Source organism: Balaenoptera acutorostrata, chromosome 9, assembly GCF_949987535.1.
Source record: "Balaenoptera acutorostrata chromosome 9, mBalAcu1.1, whole genome shotgun sequence".
In the NCBI taxonomy this organism is placed as follows: Eukaryota; Metazoa; Chordata; class Mammalia; order Artiodactyla; family Balaenopteridae; genus Balaenoptera; species Balaenoptera acutorostrata.
The window spans coordinates 62,603,948-62,621,378 of record NC_080072.1 but is presented as its reverse complement, the minus strand read 5'-3'; the positions used below and the strand labels follow the sequence as shown (position 1 = coordinate 62,621,378).

Here is a 17,431-nt window from a genome sequence, read left to right as displayed (position 1 = left end):
CAAGCCTTACTGTAAACTAGTTCAAAAGAAAATATGTGCTTGGCACTCTACAGGCCTCCAGTAAGTGTTCGTTGAAAGTTCCAAACTTTCAAATTCCAGAAGTTTCTGCATTTGGGGAACATTCTTCACCAAGATTACTCATTCCCTCGTCATAAATTATAGCCAGAAACATATATCTCCCTAATATGTGTTTTCTCCCAAACTCAGGAAAAGAGAACTGCAATACTGAGATATTAAACGCATGAATGAATCATGGTGCTTAGGCACCTAAAGCAATTCTAAGTGTAAACTAAACAACCACCCCTGTGTAAAAATATATATATTTTAAATATTAACCAGTTTCCATCTGAAAGAATTTACAGGTTTGTTGAAGAGATTAATAATACTGCGTGAAACTGTTGACAGGTTATGTGTCTACAAATTATTCCCTGGGTATATGGAATTCTTGTTTTTAAAACAACTTCAGGGCTTCCTTCCCTGGTGGCACAGTGTTTGAGATCTGCCTGCCAATGCAGGGGACACGGGTTCGAGCCCTGGTCTGGGAAGATCCCACATGCCGCGGAGCAACTGGGCCCGTGAGCCACAACTACTGAGCCTGCGTGTCTGGATCCTGTGCTCCGCAACAAGAGAGGCCGCGATAGTGAGAGGCCTGCGCACTGCGATGAAGAGTGGCCCCCGCTTGCCGCAACTAGAGAAAGCCCTCGCACAGAAACGAAGACCCAACACAGCCAAAAATAAATATAAAAATAAATTAAAAAGAAACAACTTCATGCAATCTGATGTTTTGGGAAGCATACACAACTAAAAGGAGATAAATCCCACTTTGATTACCAGAACAGTCTCTTATCAGAGTGTCAAAACAGTATAACCAATAAAGAGAGAGAGAGAAATCACAAACTTCTAGAACTTCCTTAGACTAACAGCTCAGCTTGGATAAACTCACTTAAGCCCTCAGATTGCTCCAAGGGCCCTTACAGGCTCACAGGCTAGGATGTCAGAGGACAGGGAGAAGCCCAGCAGAGACCATATCGAAGCCCAACCCGGTTCCACATCCTTGTAGGTAGAAAACAAGGGTAAGTTAAACACAGAAGTATTCATAGAACATTACCAGTTCCAGGTTGGCCGTTCTTGATTAGCAAGCATGGCCCAAAGCTTTAGACCAACAACTTCTCGAATGATACTGGTTTTGGAGATGGAAGCTATGAGGAGTTCAGTGCTGCATCAATCTGTGGACAGACATCTCTACCAAAGCTATTATAGTTCCCATCTAGTTTAGGTTTTTTAAGTAAACATTTTTATTTAAGTACAATACACATATCAAAAAGCACCCCAAAAAGTGTACAGTGTGATGAATTTTTACAAAGTGAAAACACCCAATGTGACCACAACTGAAATCAAGAAACTGAACATTACCTGTATCCCAGAAGCATCCATTTGCCTCCTCCCAGGCACTATTAACTTGATTTCTTTTACAAATTTTGGGACTGCATGGCATCATACTGTAGTTTTCTTTTGCTCAGCATTATGTTTGTGAAATTGACCCACAGTGATGTGCAGAGCAGTAATTCATACATTTCCATTGCTTTATAATGTTCCATTGTATGATTATACCAAAATGTATTTATTCTTACTGTTGATGGAATTTTTTATCTAGTTTGGGGGATATTTATAATAATGCTAATATGAATATTCTTGTTCGTGTCTTTTGGTGCCCATCTGTGTACATCAAGAGACATGTACTCACTGCACTGGGAACTGAGTCAAAGATATGTATATGTTCAGCTTTACTCAATATGGCCAAACAATTGTCCAAAGTGATTAAAATCAATTTACACTCCACCAGTGGTGTATAAGAGTTCCACTTGCTCCACATCCCCATCAATACTTGGTAATGTCTGTTTTGTATTGTTTTAATTTTAGCCATTTTGGTGGTATATTGGCATCTTATTGGGTGTTAATTTATATTTGTGATAACTAATAATTCTGGTAACACTTCTGAGTACATTTTCATGGTTATTGGCCACTTGGATGTCTTCTTTTGTGAAGTGCCTGATCATGTCTTGCCCGGTTTTTTACTGGGTTGTCTGTCTTTTTCATACTGGTTTGTGTAAGTTCTTTGTGCTTTTGGATACAAGGAAGGAAAATAAGAAGGAAGAAGATATATTTTCCTACTCTTTGGCTTGCCTTTTCAATCTATTAATGTTGTCCTTGATAAAGTGAAGTCTTATTTTAATAAAGTCGAATCTATCAATTTTTTTTCTACCCCCAAGTCACAAAGATATCCCACTGTGTTATCTTTTGGAAGCTTCATCACCTCAACTTTGGATTTAAGACATATCTTGAAATAAATGTTTGAATTACTGTGTATAATTCCAGTATAAGTAACATTTTATCAAATTACTATAAATTTTATATTTAAATTTTCATAAATAAATTCACTTATTTGAAGAGCTAACATCAAAAATTTTAAAGACCAATTTTTCAAACTAAATTTTCTCATAAGCATAGTGAGTGAGCTGGAAGGGCAAGGGGGCTATACTGGCAGTAACAAGTGTCATTAAAAGGGGGTTAGGCAGTTAGGTTCAAATCATGGCTGCCCATCTAACAAGCTCTGTGACTTTACGCGAATTCCTTATTTTCTCTGATATTTGGTTTCTTATTTGTAAAATGAAGATAATAACGTGTGCCAGATATAAAGTTCCTGGCACTGAGCGCAACACATAGCAAGTACTCAGTAACTGTTGATGATGATGATGCTATTAATCAAGGCAAGTTAGATGATCTCACAGAACTTAAATTTTCAGTGCTGTGTGTAAAGTAGCCAATTAAACTATAATACTATTAAACTATAATGATGAGGTGCCCTCAGAGCAGTACAAAGTGCTTGCTGAAAGGAGGAAAGATCATTTGTGGTCAGGGGGGTTAGGACAAGGGTGACGAACAAGATGGTTCCTAAAGAGGATTTTGAGAGGCAGAGTTAACAGAAAGGTTTCAAGGTATATGGACAAAATGAGCAAAGGCTTGGGGGTGGGAAAGTGTGGGGCAAGTTCAGAAAAGGTAGGCCACGTGTAGGAGAAGAGAAAACAATAAGGCTGGTGAGGTGGGTTAATGCAGGCTGAGACAATATGTGAGAAAACACTATAAAAATTTATTATTATTATCAAAACCAGTTGTTATTATTAAAAACCTATTTAAGTGCATTATCTCAAACTATCCTAGGAATTTTTTTTCTGGCTAAAAATTATACTCTTGCAGATTCTTTCACAGGGGAAAAAGTCATATGCAATCATAGGTCCTTACCAGAAGGTGGCAGGAGAGATTTAGTCAGAGCTTCTTGAAGCCTCTATATAAATGAGCACTGAATCAAAAGTTCATTTTATTTATACTTTACATATTTAGACTCCACAATAAACTAATTCCTCCTACTTTCAGATGCAAAGAGCTATACACATTTATTTATCCACTGACTGTTTATACAACTCAAATGTAGAAAATTGAAAGAAAGGAAAAAAGAGAAAAGGATATGAGGAAGGTAGACTATAATACCATGAATACTAGTAGACAGAAAATACCTCAGGAGTTCTACACAGTATTTCATCTAACATCAATACCATCCCATGAGGTAGGTGTTATCCTCGTTTTAAAGATGAGGAAATTGAGACCCAGAAGCTTTTGCAGAACAGAAAATAAGCAGCTGCCATGAGAGGTCAGTGACATTTGCTCATTTACAAAACCTCGTGTAACCTACAGCAGGACCGCAAAAAACAATGGACCCAGAGTACAGGGACCTCGAGTCAGCGCTCCTGAAAGCTACACATTGTTGGTAGAGAGCAAGGTCTTAGGAAGGATGTGCTCTATTAGTGTGTGACATGAAACCACCCTGGGAACAGACATTTCTGGGCAAGAAAAGAATAATTTTAAATAGCTAAAAACCAAAAATTTTCTATGTAGACCATCAATCTGGATTGACTCAAAAGGTGTGCAGCTTGGGTGATCTCCAAAAGATCTAGGCAGCTAGCTAGCGAAGAACAATGTATGTTCTTGCCTCTGAGGAGACTGGAACTGGCAGAGTTCCTGCCACAAGGTGGAGAGGGAGCGGAGCTGGAGTGTCAGTGGTAGTTTATAAAAGGTGTGTGTCTGCTAGCCAACACCACATGACTGCCCCAGCCAGCCTCTCCAGACTAAAGTGTCCCCAGAGGCTAAACGTGGTATAAGATGGTCACTGCAAAAATGAAGATAATGGATTAATTATGATGATTATTTCTATCCCTTGGAAAATTAAGCACTGGTGAGATACCAAAACCCAGAGAAAGTGAATTTGTATACAGAAATATACACATGTTTGCAGATGAACAGAATGTTGTCTAATATGAGACCAAACCATTAACAGCGGCTTCCTCTGGAGAGTGGAACTTGGTATGGGGAGGAGCATCTGCCCTGTTTTTAACATTTTACAACAAGCACATATATTAATATTTTTTAAGTGGTTATTAAAGAGACTAATGATCAGTTTGTACAAAATACAAAGAAGCCAGGAAGTTTTTATATCATATTTGAGGTGATGTAGATCTGGAACAAAATTAACTTACCCACGAGGACTGAAGAAAAAAATTCCCTATGGAAGGAAAATATGAAAGGTACCTGAATCCCCACACTATGTCACATGAACTGTCCACAAAGGCCACACCTGCAGAGCAGAGGAGAGTGAGGGTCAAAGTTCCCCCGGTGAGCTTTCTGCCTGCTCTACTGAGACTAGATGGCCTGAAATACAAGCACCACTGGGGGCTTCTTGCTGTCACTTTCACTCTATTTATACTCCACCTGCTTTTCTTCATTTGTTCTTTGTTATCTGTTTCTCATGTCAGTTTCTTTTTAGAGCAGTTTATTTGGGATATTTAGAATTAAAGCATACATACTCCATAGCTGTCTCAGAATTCTTATTGATTACTCTGCTTATAAAATTTTTTTCCTTACATGATACAGTAATAAGAATAAAACTTACTGCACACATATGAACCAGGTTGCTATTCCAACTGATAGATAGGTAGATAGATAGACACATATGTATGTGTATGTATATATAGTTTTATAGAGTAATGTGTGTGTGTGTGTATATATATGTATGTGTATATGTATATTCCTTTACTCCTTACAACACTCTAGAAAATATAAGTTATTAACTCCAACTTACAAATAAGGCAAAGAGAGGTTAAATGACTTGTCCAAACCAAAAAGGGCTGCAGCCAGGATTCAAACCCAAATAGCCCCCTCCAAAGCTGGTACTCTTAGCTACTCTTGTATACTACTTCTTGAGAAAGATAAATGTGTTAAGAAGGATACCAACCACAGCCGCAAAGTTGGGAACCTGAGTTTTCTCCAGCATCTCCCTGAGTTGATCCACCTCTGCTCGATACTCATCCAGCTGACATTCTAATTTTTCTCTGCGTAGTCGTTCATACTCCAGGTGGCCCTGCAGCTCTTTGATAGTCCTGTCAAAAAAATTTGGTTTCAATCAATCTCCAATATCAACTAGCAATTATTTTTGGTAATAGTGAAAAGTATCCATACATTATATACATTATATTTAAGGCAAATAAAACAAAGGAAGCATTTTTTCAACAAATATATATTGAGGGTATACTATGAGCCAGCACTGATCTACATACTGGATATAAAAGTAGTGAACAAAACAGGCCAAATCTGCCCTTGTGGGGCCTATCTTGGCAGCAGTGGTGGAAGACAGTAAAGAAAATAAATAAGTAAATATATGTATTTAAATATAAGTAAGTAAATATAAGTATGTTGGAAGGTGATAAATGCTAAGGGAGAAAAAAATAAAGCAAGAAAGTAATAGAAATGTTGTTGAGGAGGGGGTTAATACCTCATACACAATGACCAGGGAAGGCCTTACTGAGAAGGGGGCTTGTGACCAAAGTCCCAAAGGAAATAAGAGATAATCAAGTAGACATCTGGGGGACGAGCATCCCAGACAGAGAGAATAGCAAGTGCAAAGGCCTTAAGGCAGAAGAACACCTGGTGAACTTGAAGAAAGAAGCCAATGTGGCTGGAGTAGAGTCAGAGAGGTAAAAGGGAGCCAGAACAAGCAGGGCCTGGTAAGTGGCAACAAGGACCAGGCTTTTACTGTGAGTGAAACGGGAAGCCATTAGAGGATCTCAACAGAGAAACGGCATGATCTAACTTAAATGTCTTTTGCTTTGTTTAGCTTTGTTTTTTTAATGATGTACTTTGAGTGAATTACACAAATATCAAGTAAACAACTTAATGAGTTTCCACTAATGCATCCACCATGACTACCAAGATACAAAATACTTCCATCATCTCAGAAAGTTCCCTCGTGCCCTTCCCAGGCAACCCTCACTTCACAGAGGCAACCACACTTCTGAATACCTATAGTGTTAGATTCGTTTTGTCTCTGCTTGTAAATGAAATTGTACATTATATTCATTTGTGTGCCTGGCTTCTTTCAGTCAACAATATGTGAGATTTATCTGACTTAGGTTTTAACATGATGAACAGACTGCAGGGGATGAGGCAGCAGGGACAGGAAGTTGGGTGACATATCAGGAAGATGTTAAAATATATCCAGACAAGCAATGCTAGGACTGGAACCAGGGTTCCTTTCTGCCTTATTGCTGGATGGTGAGGGCACCAGAACTCCCAAGGCATGCTGAGTTGGATGTCAGGTCTGAAGGAGGGCAATCTAAGAGTATACAGTAGTAGCCCTGGTATGGAAGTGAGTGGGGTTGAGGTTGGAGATAGGAAAGAAGAACATTAACTGTGGAAACCTAGAATTCAGCAAATGAGAAAAGAAAATCAGCCAGGACAGAATAACACAACCACGTTTTGCTGTATTCCGAGTTTCATCTAACCAATCAATAACAACAAAGGCAAAAGGACATCCCTCAAACTAATACTTATCCAGGTTTCCTTTACAATTAGATATAAGATCAGGAGTTTGTACTCAAAGAATAAATGTCTTAAGATGTACTCAACACAAAGTGAGAAACACATACTAGAGAAGAAGTAAAGCTTACTCAGAGGAAACACTGCAGTCTCAGCTAGTAAGAAACTACAATCTGGCACAAAGGCTAAAGCAATCTTTATAAAAAAAAAAAAATCCTGCTCAAATGACTTACATCAATATAATAACCATTTCACAGTGAAATGTGAACATTAGAATTAAAAGTTCCATTAAAGACTATTATTAAAATTGTAATGACCTTGGATAATAGGTTTGGAGTCATACAGACTCAGACACAAATCCTGGCTCCACCCCGCACCCTTAGTCCTCCCTTTGTGACTTCATGCGAGTTACCTAACTTGTAAGTTCAGTCTTGGTTTCCTAATCCACGTAGTGAGATAATAGCTAATGGAGCTGTGAAGATTGCAGGAAACAATACACACAAGAGGCTTATACAGTGCCTACCATACAGTAGTGCTCAGAAATACTGCAAGCATCCCTAGCAGTAGTACAGTAATAAGCCTTGGAAGAGAAGTAAAGGAACAAAATTTAAAGCTCATTATCTAGGAAATAATTGCTCTACTGTGAAGTACTTTTCTAGATTACAAGGGAGCTAAGAACTTTCGGCTAGGTTCTTAGGCAGAGGCCAATACTAAAAATATTCTACATCTCAAACACTTTAATCAATACAGAAGCAGTCAAGAATTCCCTGGTGGTCCAGTGGTTAGGACTCCACACTTCCATTGCAGGAGGCACGGGTTCAATCCCTGGTCAAGGAACTAAGATCCCGCATGCTGTGCGATGCAGCCAAAATATACATACCTACATACATATATATAGAGAGAGAGGCAGTGGACAGCTACTTATGTGATGTGATTTATGAGATACCAAGAAGGCCCCTGATTAAAAAAAAGAAAATTTCTTTTTGGTCTACCACAACTTCCTAGTGCCTAAAATCCCATTAAGAGACAGAGTATTTTGGCTTAAGATTTTGTCTTCTGTTCAAACTCCCAAGTACCCATCTTATCAAAGATTTAGATGTTACTCTGAATACATTTACCAGACCTCTTACTGAGATTAAATTCAGCACAGGGTGAATGCAAGAGAAACAGGAGGTTCTAAGAGTATGAGGGAAAGAGGCCCAACCAAAGGAGAGGGCAGGGGAAGCGGGGAATCCACGTGCACTGCTCTTTACAGACCCGTGTTCTGACTAAACTGGAAGTCTCCCCTCCTGTTTCCCTGTGTTCCCTGGCCACTGTGGAAAGCAGAGAGACAAGCAAAGAGGCAGTGGGAGGAAATAAACACTTGGCATCCTCTATCCCAGCAGCCATTAATTAACTAGAGAGGTACCATATGTACCAAGAGCCAATTTCAGGTGCAGGAAGTGAAAGGTGAGGGAATATGCAAGCGTTCTGAGGGGTGCCACTGTTCGTGAACATAGGACTAGGTTGGTGACTTGTGAGCAAGCAGTCCAGTTCGATAGGGATGGCTAGAGACTGTGTTGGTTGAAAAGCTCAAAGTAGCTGTGGTCTCAAAAAAACGAAAACAAAAAACAGGAACTCTTCTTAGCGTTTTAGTTTTGCGAGACAAAAAGTTCTGGAGGATGGCTGTACAAAAATGTGGAATGTACTTAACACTACTGAATTCTGCCTTAAAAGTGGTTAAGATTAATTTTATGCTATGTATATTTTACCACAATTTTTTTTTTATTTTTAAAAAATTTTTTAAAACTTTTTTAAAAAATTGGTGCACAATTTTTTTGCACCACAACTAAGACCTGTGTTGGGTCTGTTGCTGCGCGCGGGCTTTCTCTAGTTGCGGCGAGCGGGGGCTACTCTTTGTTGCGGTGCACAGGCTTCTCACTGCGGTGGCTTCTCTTGTTGCAGAGCACGGGCTCTAGGTGTGCGGGCTTCAGCAGTTGTGGCACATGGGCTTAGTTGCTCCGTGGCATGTGGGATCTTCCCGTCCTAGGGCTCGAACCCGTATCCCCTGCACTAGCAGGTGGATTCTTAACCACTGTGCCACCAGGAAAGTCCCTTACCACAATTTTTTAAAAATCTTAACACCTTCTCCATCTGGGGGCTTAGGAGGAAAACAGGTTGGACACTCACACCCTTTGGTGGGGATGAAACAATAAGTTGTTGATCAACAAACCCTCACGTGGCATTTAGAAAGGTAAGTAAAAACAAACCATCAAAGTTTTGAGGACATTACTTTTCAGACTCAAGCTGTTCTTTCTTCTGCTTTAGATCTTCTGTTATGCCTCCCAAGTGTTTATAGTTGCTCTCAGCAATTTCCAGGAGGTGTCTCAATTCTACAATTTTCTTATAAGCTCTCACTGCAAGACAGAATTGAACAGGAAGCTAGTTTAGACAGGTAACAGCTCATGTGCTCACAGGATGCTGGTCCTGGAGCATACTCTTCCTCTAAAGCCAGTGTCTGCACGGTCAGTGTCTGTGTGGTTCGGGGAAGGAGATGGAGGGAGGGTGGTGTCTACATGGAAGGATACTATCAGTAGCAGAGTATTAGGGTGAACAAGCAGTGAGATATCTAAATGGAGGGTTCTGTCCCTGCTGTCGGAGGATATATCATTGTTATGACTGTTAATACCAGGGAAGGGGAGGGGAGGGGAGGGGAGGGGAGGGAGGCTGGCTAGCAGTGTTTTAGGACTGGTTGTATATTACAGGACCAGGCACAATCTATTTATGTCGGAAAATTAGAAAAACTGAAATATGCTTGATTTATTTATGATAAATCAGAACTAATCCAGCCCCCAAATTTTATGATTAGTCACTTGTAAGATCTAGGCAAGAGGATATTGAGAAGGAAGTGTGTTGAGAGCTACCTTGAGCTATTCTCCAGCTGTCAAAACCATGATTTTTTTCTATCCTTTGTGGTACAAGTTCTCAACCTGGGGTGATTTTCTCCTCCAAGGAACACTTGGCAATATCTGGAGACCTTTTACTTGTTAAACCTCGGGGGATGGAGGGAAACAGACTATTGGCATGTAGAGGCTCAGGATGCTACTAAATATCTTAAAATGCACAGGTGGGCCCCCCTCAACAAATAAGTATCTGGCCCAAAATGTCAATAACACAGAAGCTGAGAAACTCTGCTTTACAACCAGGTTAGCAAATCACAGCCTCTTCTCCCTGACACTCACCACTCTGATTTATCTCTCAATAGGTTAGAGCTGCAGGTTCCAAACTACATACATCAGAATCAACTGGGGTACTTTTTAAAAATGTATATGTTTGAGCCCCATAGCAGTCCTACAAATTCAGGTATCAGTAGTTAGTAAAAGCTCCTCAGACAATTCTGACGGGCAGACAGGTTTGGGATCCACCATAACTAATAGCAAACAAGTAGAGGGGATTTTTTTTTTTAATGTTACATAGAATGGAAAGAATTGTGATGGTTTATTTAATTCTTTAATATTTGAAGGCTATGTTTTGAAAGAGCTGTTCTATGGGATCATCGGAGGTAAGAGCTAGGATTAATTGGGATTAGTTCCAGGAAGAAAGATCTTAACAAAGGCGAAACTTTTCAACAAAAACAGTTAAGAGGGTGGGAGGGAGGGAGACGCAAGATGGAAGAGATATGGGAACATATGTATATATAGAACTGATTCACTTCCTTATAAAGCAGAAACTAACACACCATTGTAAAGCAATTATACTCCAATAAAGATGTTAAAAAAAAAAAAAAAAACCAGTTAAGAGCTATCATGTATTTGTGGAGTGCCTGTGATGGGAAGGACACTACGATAAGTGCCTTATACATTTACCCCTTTCAAAAGGTAGAAATGGGCCACATGGGCGATAGTGGGGGCCTTGTCACTGAAGGTGATTGGATGCTGGATGACATGTGACAGCAATGTTGAGCCAGGAGTCAAACCTCAAATGGGGTTCTATGATGCCATGACCCTAAACCTAATTCACTAAAGAATGCTCTGAATTGAGGCTCAGTTCCAAGAAGTCTGCGATGACAAGAAATCCAATCAGTCCCCTCTAGGCACTCTGGCAAAACCTAGTGTTCCAAGAAGAGACTGGCCAGTCCTTTGGATTTTGCCCTGGAATAAAATTAAATAGGGACAAGAAAATAGCACATGACTTCATATATAGTACCTTCACTAGCTGCAACCACCCCAGCTGGGCACCAGCCAGAGCCTCACTATATGGCAAGGGTGTAAGAGTGCATTTGTGTCAAACACACCACAGAAGGAAACAGTTCTAGCCTCGTTCTTGGTCTTTCCTGAAACATCTTTTAAAATTTTTGTGATTCACTGACAATGATCACTTCACAAAAATCTCCTACTCAACTAATTTCAGAAGACACTGAAATTCTACAAATCAACTGTTCATCTTCTGCAGTTCTAGTAAGTCCTTGCTAATTCTCAGTACAATCAACAAAAAAGAAATTTAAGCACAAACAAAATTTTAAAATAGATAAAATGGGGGCTTCCCTGGTGGCGCAGTGGTTGGGAGTCCGCCTGCCAATGCAGGGGACACGGGTTCGAGCCCTGGTCTGGGAGGATCCCACATGCCATGGAGCAACTGGGCCCATGAGCCACAACTGCTGAGCCCATGCTCCGCAACAAGAGAGGCCACGATGGTGAGAGGCCCGCGCACCGCGATGAAGAGTGGCCCCCGCTTGCCGCAGCTGGGGAAAGCCCTCGCGCGGAAACGAAGACCCAACACAGCCAAAAATAAATAAATAAATAAATAAATTTAAAATAGATAAAATGAATTTCATCAAAATTAAAAACTTGCACTGGCAAGGACATCATTAAGAAAGTTAAAAGACAACCCACAGAATAGGAGAAAGTATCTGCAAATACTTATACTTGCAGATATAAGGGACTTGTATCTGCAAGTACTCTTACAACTCAACAGTAAAAAGATAAACAACTCAGTTGAAAAATAGAAAAAGGATTTGAATAGACATTTCTCCAAAAGCTATACAAATGATCAACAGGCACATGAAAAGATACTCAACATCATTATTCATTAGGGAAACACCAATCAAATCTACACTGAGATACCACTACACACTCACTAAAACAGTTTTAGTTATCAACAAGACAAACAATAACGAGTATTGGCAAGGATGGGGAGAAACTGGAACCCTCAGGCATTGTTGGTGGGAATATAAAATGGTGCAGCTACTTTGCATAACAGTTTGAAAGTTCCTCAAAATGTTAGACATATTTTTACCAGATGATGCAGCAATTCCAACTGCTAGGTGTATATCCAAGAGAAATGAAAATACATTTCCATTTTCAAAAAAGCATGTATACAGGGCTTCCCTGGTGGCGCAGTGGTTGAGAATCTGCCTGCCAATGCAGGGGACATGGGTTCGAGCCCTGGTCTGGGAAGATCCCACATGCCACAGAGCAACTGGGCCCGTGAGCCACAATTACTGAGCCTGCGCGTCTGGAGCCTGTGCTCCGCAACAAGAGAGGCCGCGATAGTGAGAGGCCCGTGCACCGCGATGAAGAGTGGCCCCCACTTGCCACAACTAGAGAAGGCCCTCGCACAGAAACGAAGACCCAACACAGCCATAAATAAATTAATTAATTAAAAAAAAAAAGCACGTATACAAATATTCATGGCAACATTATTCTTTTTTTTTTTTTTTTTTAATTTATTTAGGCTGTGCCAGGTCTTAGTTGTGGCACTCTTCGTTGCGGAATGCGGGATCTTTAGTTGCAACAGGCGGACTTCTTAGTTGCGGCATGCAGGATCTAGTTCCCCAAACAGGGATCAAACCCGGGTCCCCTGCACTGGGAGCATGGAGTCTTACCCACTGAACCACCAGGGAAGTCCCAGCAGCATTATTCTTAACAGCCAAAATGTGGAAACAACTCAAATGTCCAACAACTGATGAACAGATATATGAAATGTGGTATAGGGACTTCCCTGGTGGTCCAGTGGCTAAGACTCCACATTCCCAATGCAGGGGGGCCGGGTGTGATCTCTGGTCAGGGAACTAGATCCCACATGCTGCAACTAAGAGCTCGCATGCTGCAACAAAGATCCTGCATGCCGCAACTAAGACCCAGTGCAGCCAAATAAATTTAGGAATAAATAAATAAATAAAAAATTAAAATTAAAAATAAAATAAAATGTGGTGGGCTTCCCTGTTGGCGCAGTGGTTGAGAATCTGCCTGCCAATGCAGGGGACACGGGTTCGAGCCCTGGTCTGGGAAGATACCACATGCCGCGGAGCAACTAGGCCCATGAGCCACAACTACTGAGCCTGCGCGTCTGGAGCCTGTGCTCCGCAACAAGAGAGGCCGTGACAGTGAGGCCCGCGCACCGCGATGAAGAGTGGCCCCCACTTGCCGCAACTAGAGAAAGCCCTCGCACAGAAAACGAAGACCCAACACAGCCAAAAATTAATTAATTAATTAATTTTTAAAAATAAATAAAATAAAATAAAATAAAATGTGGTATATCCATACAAAAATATTATTTGGCAATAAAAAGGAATAAAGTATGAAGTAATGATCCACGTTACAATGTGCATAAATCTTGAAGACATTGTGCTAAGTGAAAGAAGCCAGTCACAAAAGACCATATATGGTATCATCCCATTCATATGAAATGCCCCAAATAGGCAAACCTATAGAGACAGACAGTAGATTAGCAGTTGCCTAACTGGGGGGTGGTTTGAGGGGAAGGAAGAAGGTAGAGGTTAGGGGGATTGACTACTAATGGGTATGAGGTTTCTTTTGGGGGGTGATGGAAATGTTACAAATATTATTGTAATAATGGTTGCACAAATCTGAATATACTAAAAACCATTAAATTGTACACCTTAAATGGGTAAATTGAATGGTATGTGAATTATATCTCAGTGAAGCTATTTAAAATAAAGCTGTCAGGAAATTCTGAAGGGATCATTGACTCTGAGCCTCACTGTGGGGTGATCCAGGTGGGCTGCTTGTTGGGAGCCCCTAATATTAGCATCTTTTAGGTTGCATTCACCAGGAAAGAGGTTTCTACCATCACATGGAGAGTGAGGTTCTGCCTGATGATGTTCTGGGAGCTCTTAAAAAAATTTTTTTTTTTTAATTTAGACATGAATTAGAAGTTTTTCTCAGAGAATACAGTTTTGGTACAACTAGTTTTTCCTGCCAGAATAACTGAAGATACTTTCCAGAGATCACGAGGAAGGGAATTGACATTTACTAAGCCTCTAGGCACTTCCCATTCTCTAGTGCAGTCTGTGGGATGACATTACGTTAATATTCTCATTTTTACAGATGAGGAAACCGAGGTTCAGAGAGTAACTAGAAGGAGTTCAGCTACAAAGAGGTGAAGCTCTGATGTCTGAATCCAGTGCCCAAGCTCTGCTCACTTTACTACAGCTGCCTTTGCTTTGGTTAGCCTCCGTTCAAAAAGATCCTTCTCACCTTTCTCCTATGAAAGAGTGCCATTGAAACAGTTCTTCTCATCCATTCATATGAACCATGGCTCTCTGACAAATATCATGAGAAGTGAAATCGGGTTATATGGCAGGAAAATACCCCTTTCCTCTTTGAGGGACAAAGATCATGTCTCACATTCTTTATTTGTTCAACAACCCCTAGTACAAAAATCTGTACTAGTTCTGGTTCCCCAAAAAATATCAAAGTATTTTACTTTGTAGATGGTAGTTGTCTTTAAAATAATTCCCAAATCTGTGGTATTTTTTAAAGGAAAAATCATGGAAGAGTTGGCACACTTACCTCTGGCATCTGTTTTATCCAACTCACTGAGACCTATATCATCCTTGGCATCAGTGCTTCCCTCAACACCATGTCTTATGAAAAACTTAATATCATTTTCATCAATTTCACTCTCATCATCGATATCATATTTCTGTAGTCCTTCCAATAGCTTTACTGCTGCTAAATGGGCAAACCTGTAGAAAAGAATTAGTAATTACAAGATCCACAATCTTTTTCAAATTGAAATAGCAGTTTGCATTTAATTTAGGAAATTACACTCTACATTATCCCACCAACTCACGCACCAGTGAAGAACGAAAACTGTATCTGAAGGTCAGTGACAATTTGATGCATATCCAGCAATGTGGGGAATTCAAACAGTTAGTGGAAACTAAGGACAAGCAGTCATATTAAAGACTGATCCCAGAATTTTTTTTTTTGGCCACGCCGCGGGGCTTATGGGATCTTAGTTGCCCGACCAGGGATTGAACCCGGGCCCTTGGCAGTGAAAGCGAGGAGTCCTAACTACTGGACCACCTGGGAATTCCCAGATTCCATTTTTTAGTGGCAAAAATCCAACTGAAAGAAGTGACCCAATATCAAAAGAATATTTGGTGTGCCCCCAAACGGAGCTGCTCAACTGAGTAGAAACCCCAGAACCACCCTACTTGATTTACCTGTATTTACTACCCTTTCCTAATGGCCTAATTTAGATCATAGAATTAGTTCTGGTTCCTTTTAGGGAAAACTATAGCTCTAGCCCCCTTAATCTTCATCCTTCCTCAACCCTCAAAGCACCCAGCATAGCTTTTAAATTTAATGGAAAAATAATGACTTTTATATCCACATTTCTTATTTTCTTTGATCCTTCCCACATCTCTATGAAGCTTCTAATAATATACCCTTGGTTTTCAGGTTGTTGTTGTGATTGTATGTAATCTGTATATTTTTCCCACAGTTTTGCTAATTAAAATGTTCAATGCTTTCTCTTAGGACATGGAGAATTACTCGCTAAACATAAAAACCTCAAATTTTATTTTGTTCACACACTTCCATAACCACGTGCACATGCACACATATATCTTTACCTTTCACCAGGTACTGCAAATCATTAACAATATAGTAATAAACACAGGAAGTTGTAAGGTTAATAGAATTCATTATCTCTATTACTAGATTGTCACTTCACAGCTGTCATTTACTGAGTACTTGTTTTATGCCAGATTCAAGGTTATTTCTATAACACTACACTCACACTAGCACTTTGGTGCATGAATGACAAAGAAATGTGGGCCAGAAATTATGAATATCTTCAGATACAGTACAAAATCACCCATGTGATACTGATACAAAGACAGACAAATAGATCAATGGATAAAATACAGACTACAGAAATAAGCCCACGCATACATGGACACCTGACTTGGACAAAGACACAAAGGTAATAGAAGAAAAAGGACAGCTTTTTCAACAAACGGTGCTAGAACAATTAGATATCCATATGCAAAAAAAAGAACTTGGATACATATACCTCATACCACATACAAAAATTAACTCAAAATGGATCACAGACCTTAATGTAAAACCTAAAACTGTACCTATAACAATGTCTAAAAGAAAACATAAAAGAAAATCTTTGTGACTTGGTGTAGATCAAAGATTTCTTAGATATGATACCAAAAGCATAACCCATAAAAGAGCAAATTGATAAAAAATTTTTGCTCTTCATTGTTAAGAGAATGAAAAAACAAACCACAACTGGGAGAAAATCTTCACAAAACAAAAATCTGAGAAAGAACTAGTATCCAGAATATAGAAAGAGCTCTAAAAACTCAACAATAAGAAAACCACCCAAGTTTTAAAAGTGGCTAAAAGATCTGAACAGTCACTTCACCAAAGGAAAACATACAAATGGCAAATATGTATATGAAAAGATGCCCCAAATCATTTTCCATTAGGAAAAAACAAAAAACACAATGAGACACCACTACACACCTACTGGAATTATGAAAATAAAAAAATCTGACAATATCAAATGCTGGCAAGATAAGAAGCAACAGAAACACTCATCCACTGCTGATGGAATGCAAATTGGTGTGGTCACTTTGGAAGGCACTGTGGCAGTTTCTTATAAAGATAAACACACCCTTAGCATCTGACTCAGCAATCCTACTAAGTATTACTCAAGTGAACTGAAAACTTATGTTCACACAAAAATCTGTATGTGAATGTTTATAGCAGCTTTATTCATAATCACCAAAAAGTACATACAAACAAGATATCCTTCAACAGGTTAGGGGATAAGCAAACTATGGAATAGTATGGAATTCCACAGTCAATGGAATACTACTCAGCAATAAGAGATGAACCACTAATACACATGAATGATTTTCAAAATAATTATGCTGAGTGAAAAAAGCCAGATATATAAGAGTACATACTGTATGATTCCATTTATATAAAATTCTAGCAAATGCAAACTAATCTATAGCGACAGAAAGCAAATTAGTGTCTGCTTGGGGATGGGGCAGTGGAAAGCAGTAGGAGGGAGAGAGATTACAAAGGTGCACAAGGAGATTTTAGGAGCTGATGGATATGTTCACTATCTTGATTGTGGTGATGATTTCACAGGTATATACATATATCAGAATTCATCAGTTTGTGCTGTACAAATATGTGTACTTTACTATATGCCAATTATACCTTGATAAAGCTATTTTAAAAAATAAAAA

At 39.5% G+C, this 17,431-nt stretch overlaps 1 protein-coding gene across 3 annotated transcripts in view; it reads right to left on the bottom strand.

Annotated features, from left to right (window-relative positions):
• ANKRD42 (ankyrin repeat domain 42) overlaps nt 1–17,431 on the bottom strand; it is a 65,676-nt gene that overhangs the window by 12,317 nt on the left and 35,928 nt on the right. For all 3 annotated transcript variants that reach the window (XM_007168549.2, XM_057553916.1, XM_057553915.1), the window contains 3 exons: nt 14,718–14,893; nt 9,197–9,320; nt 5,345–5,489 (listed from right to left, as the gene is read on the bottom strand). In XM_007168549.2, the coding sequence (XP_007168611.2) occupies nt 5,345–5,489; nt 9,197–9,320; nt 14,718–14,893 (445 nt within the window). The remainder of the gene's footprint in view (nt 1–5,344; nt 5,490–9,196; nt 9,321–14,717; nt 14,894–17,431) is intronic.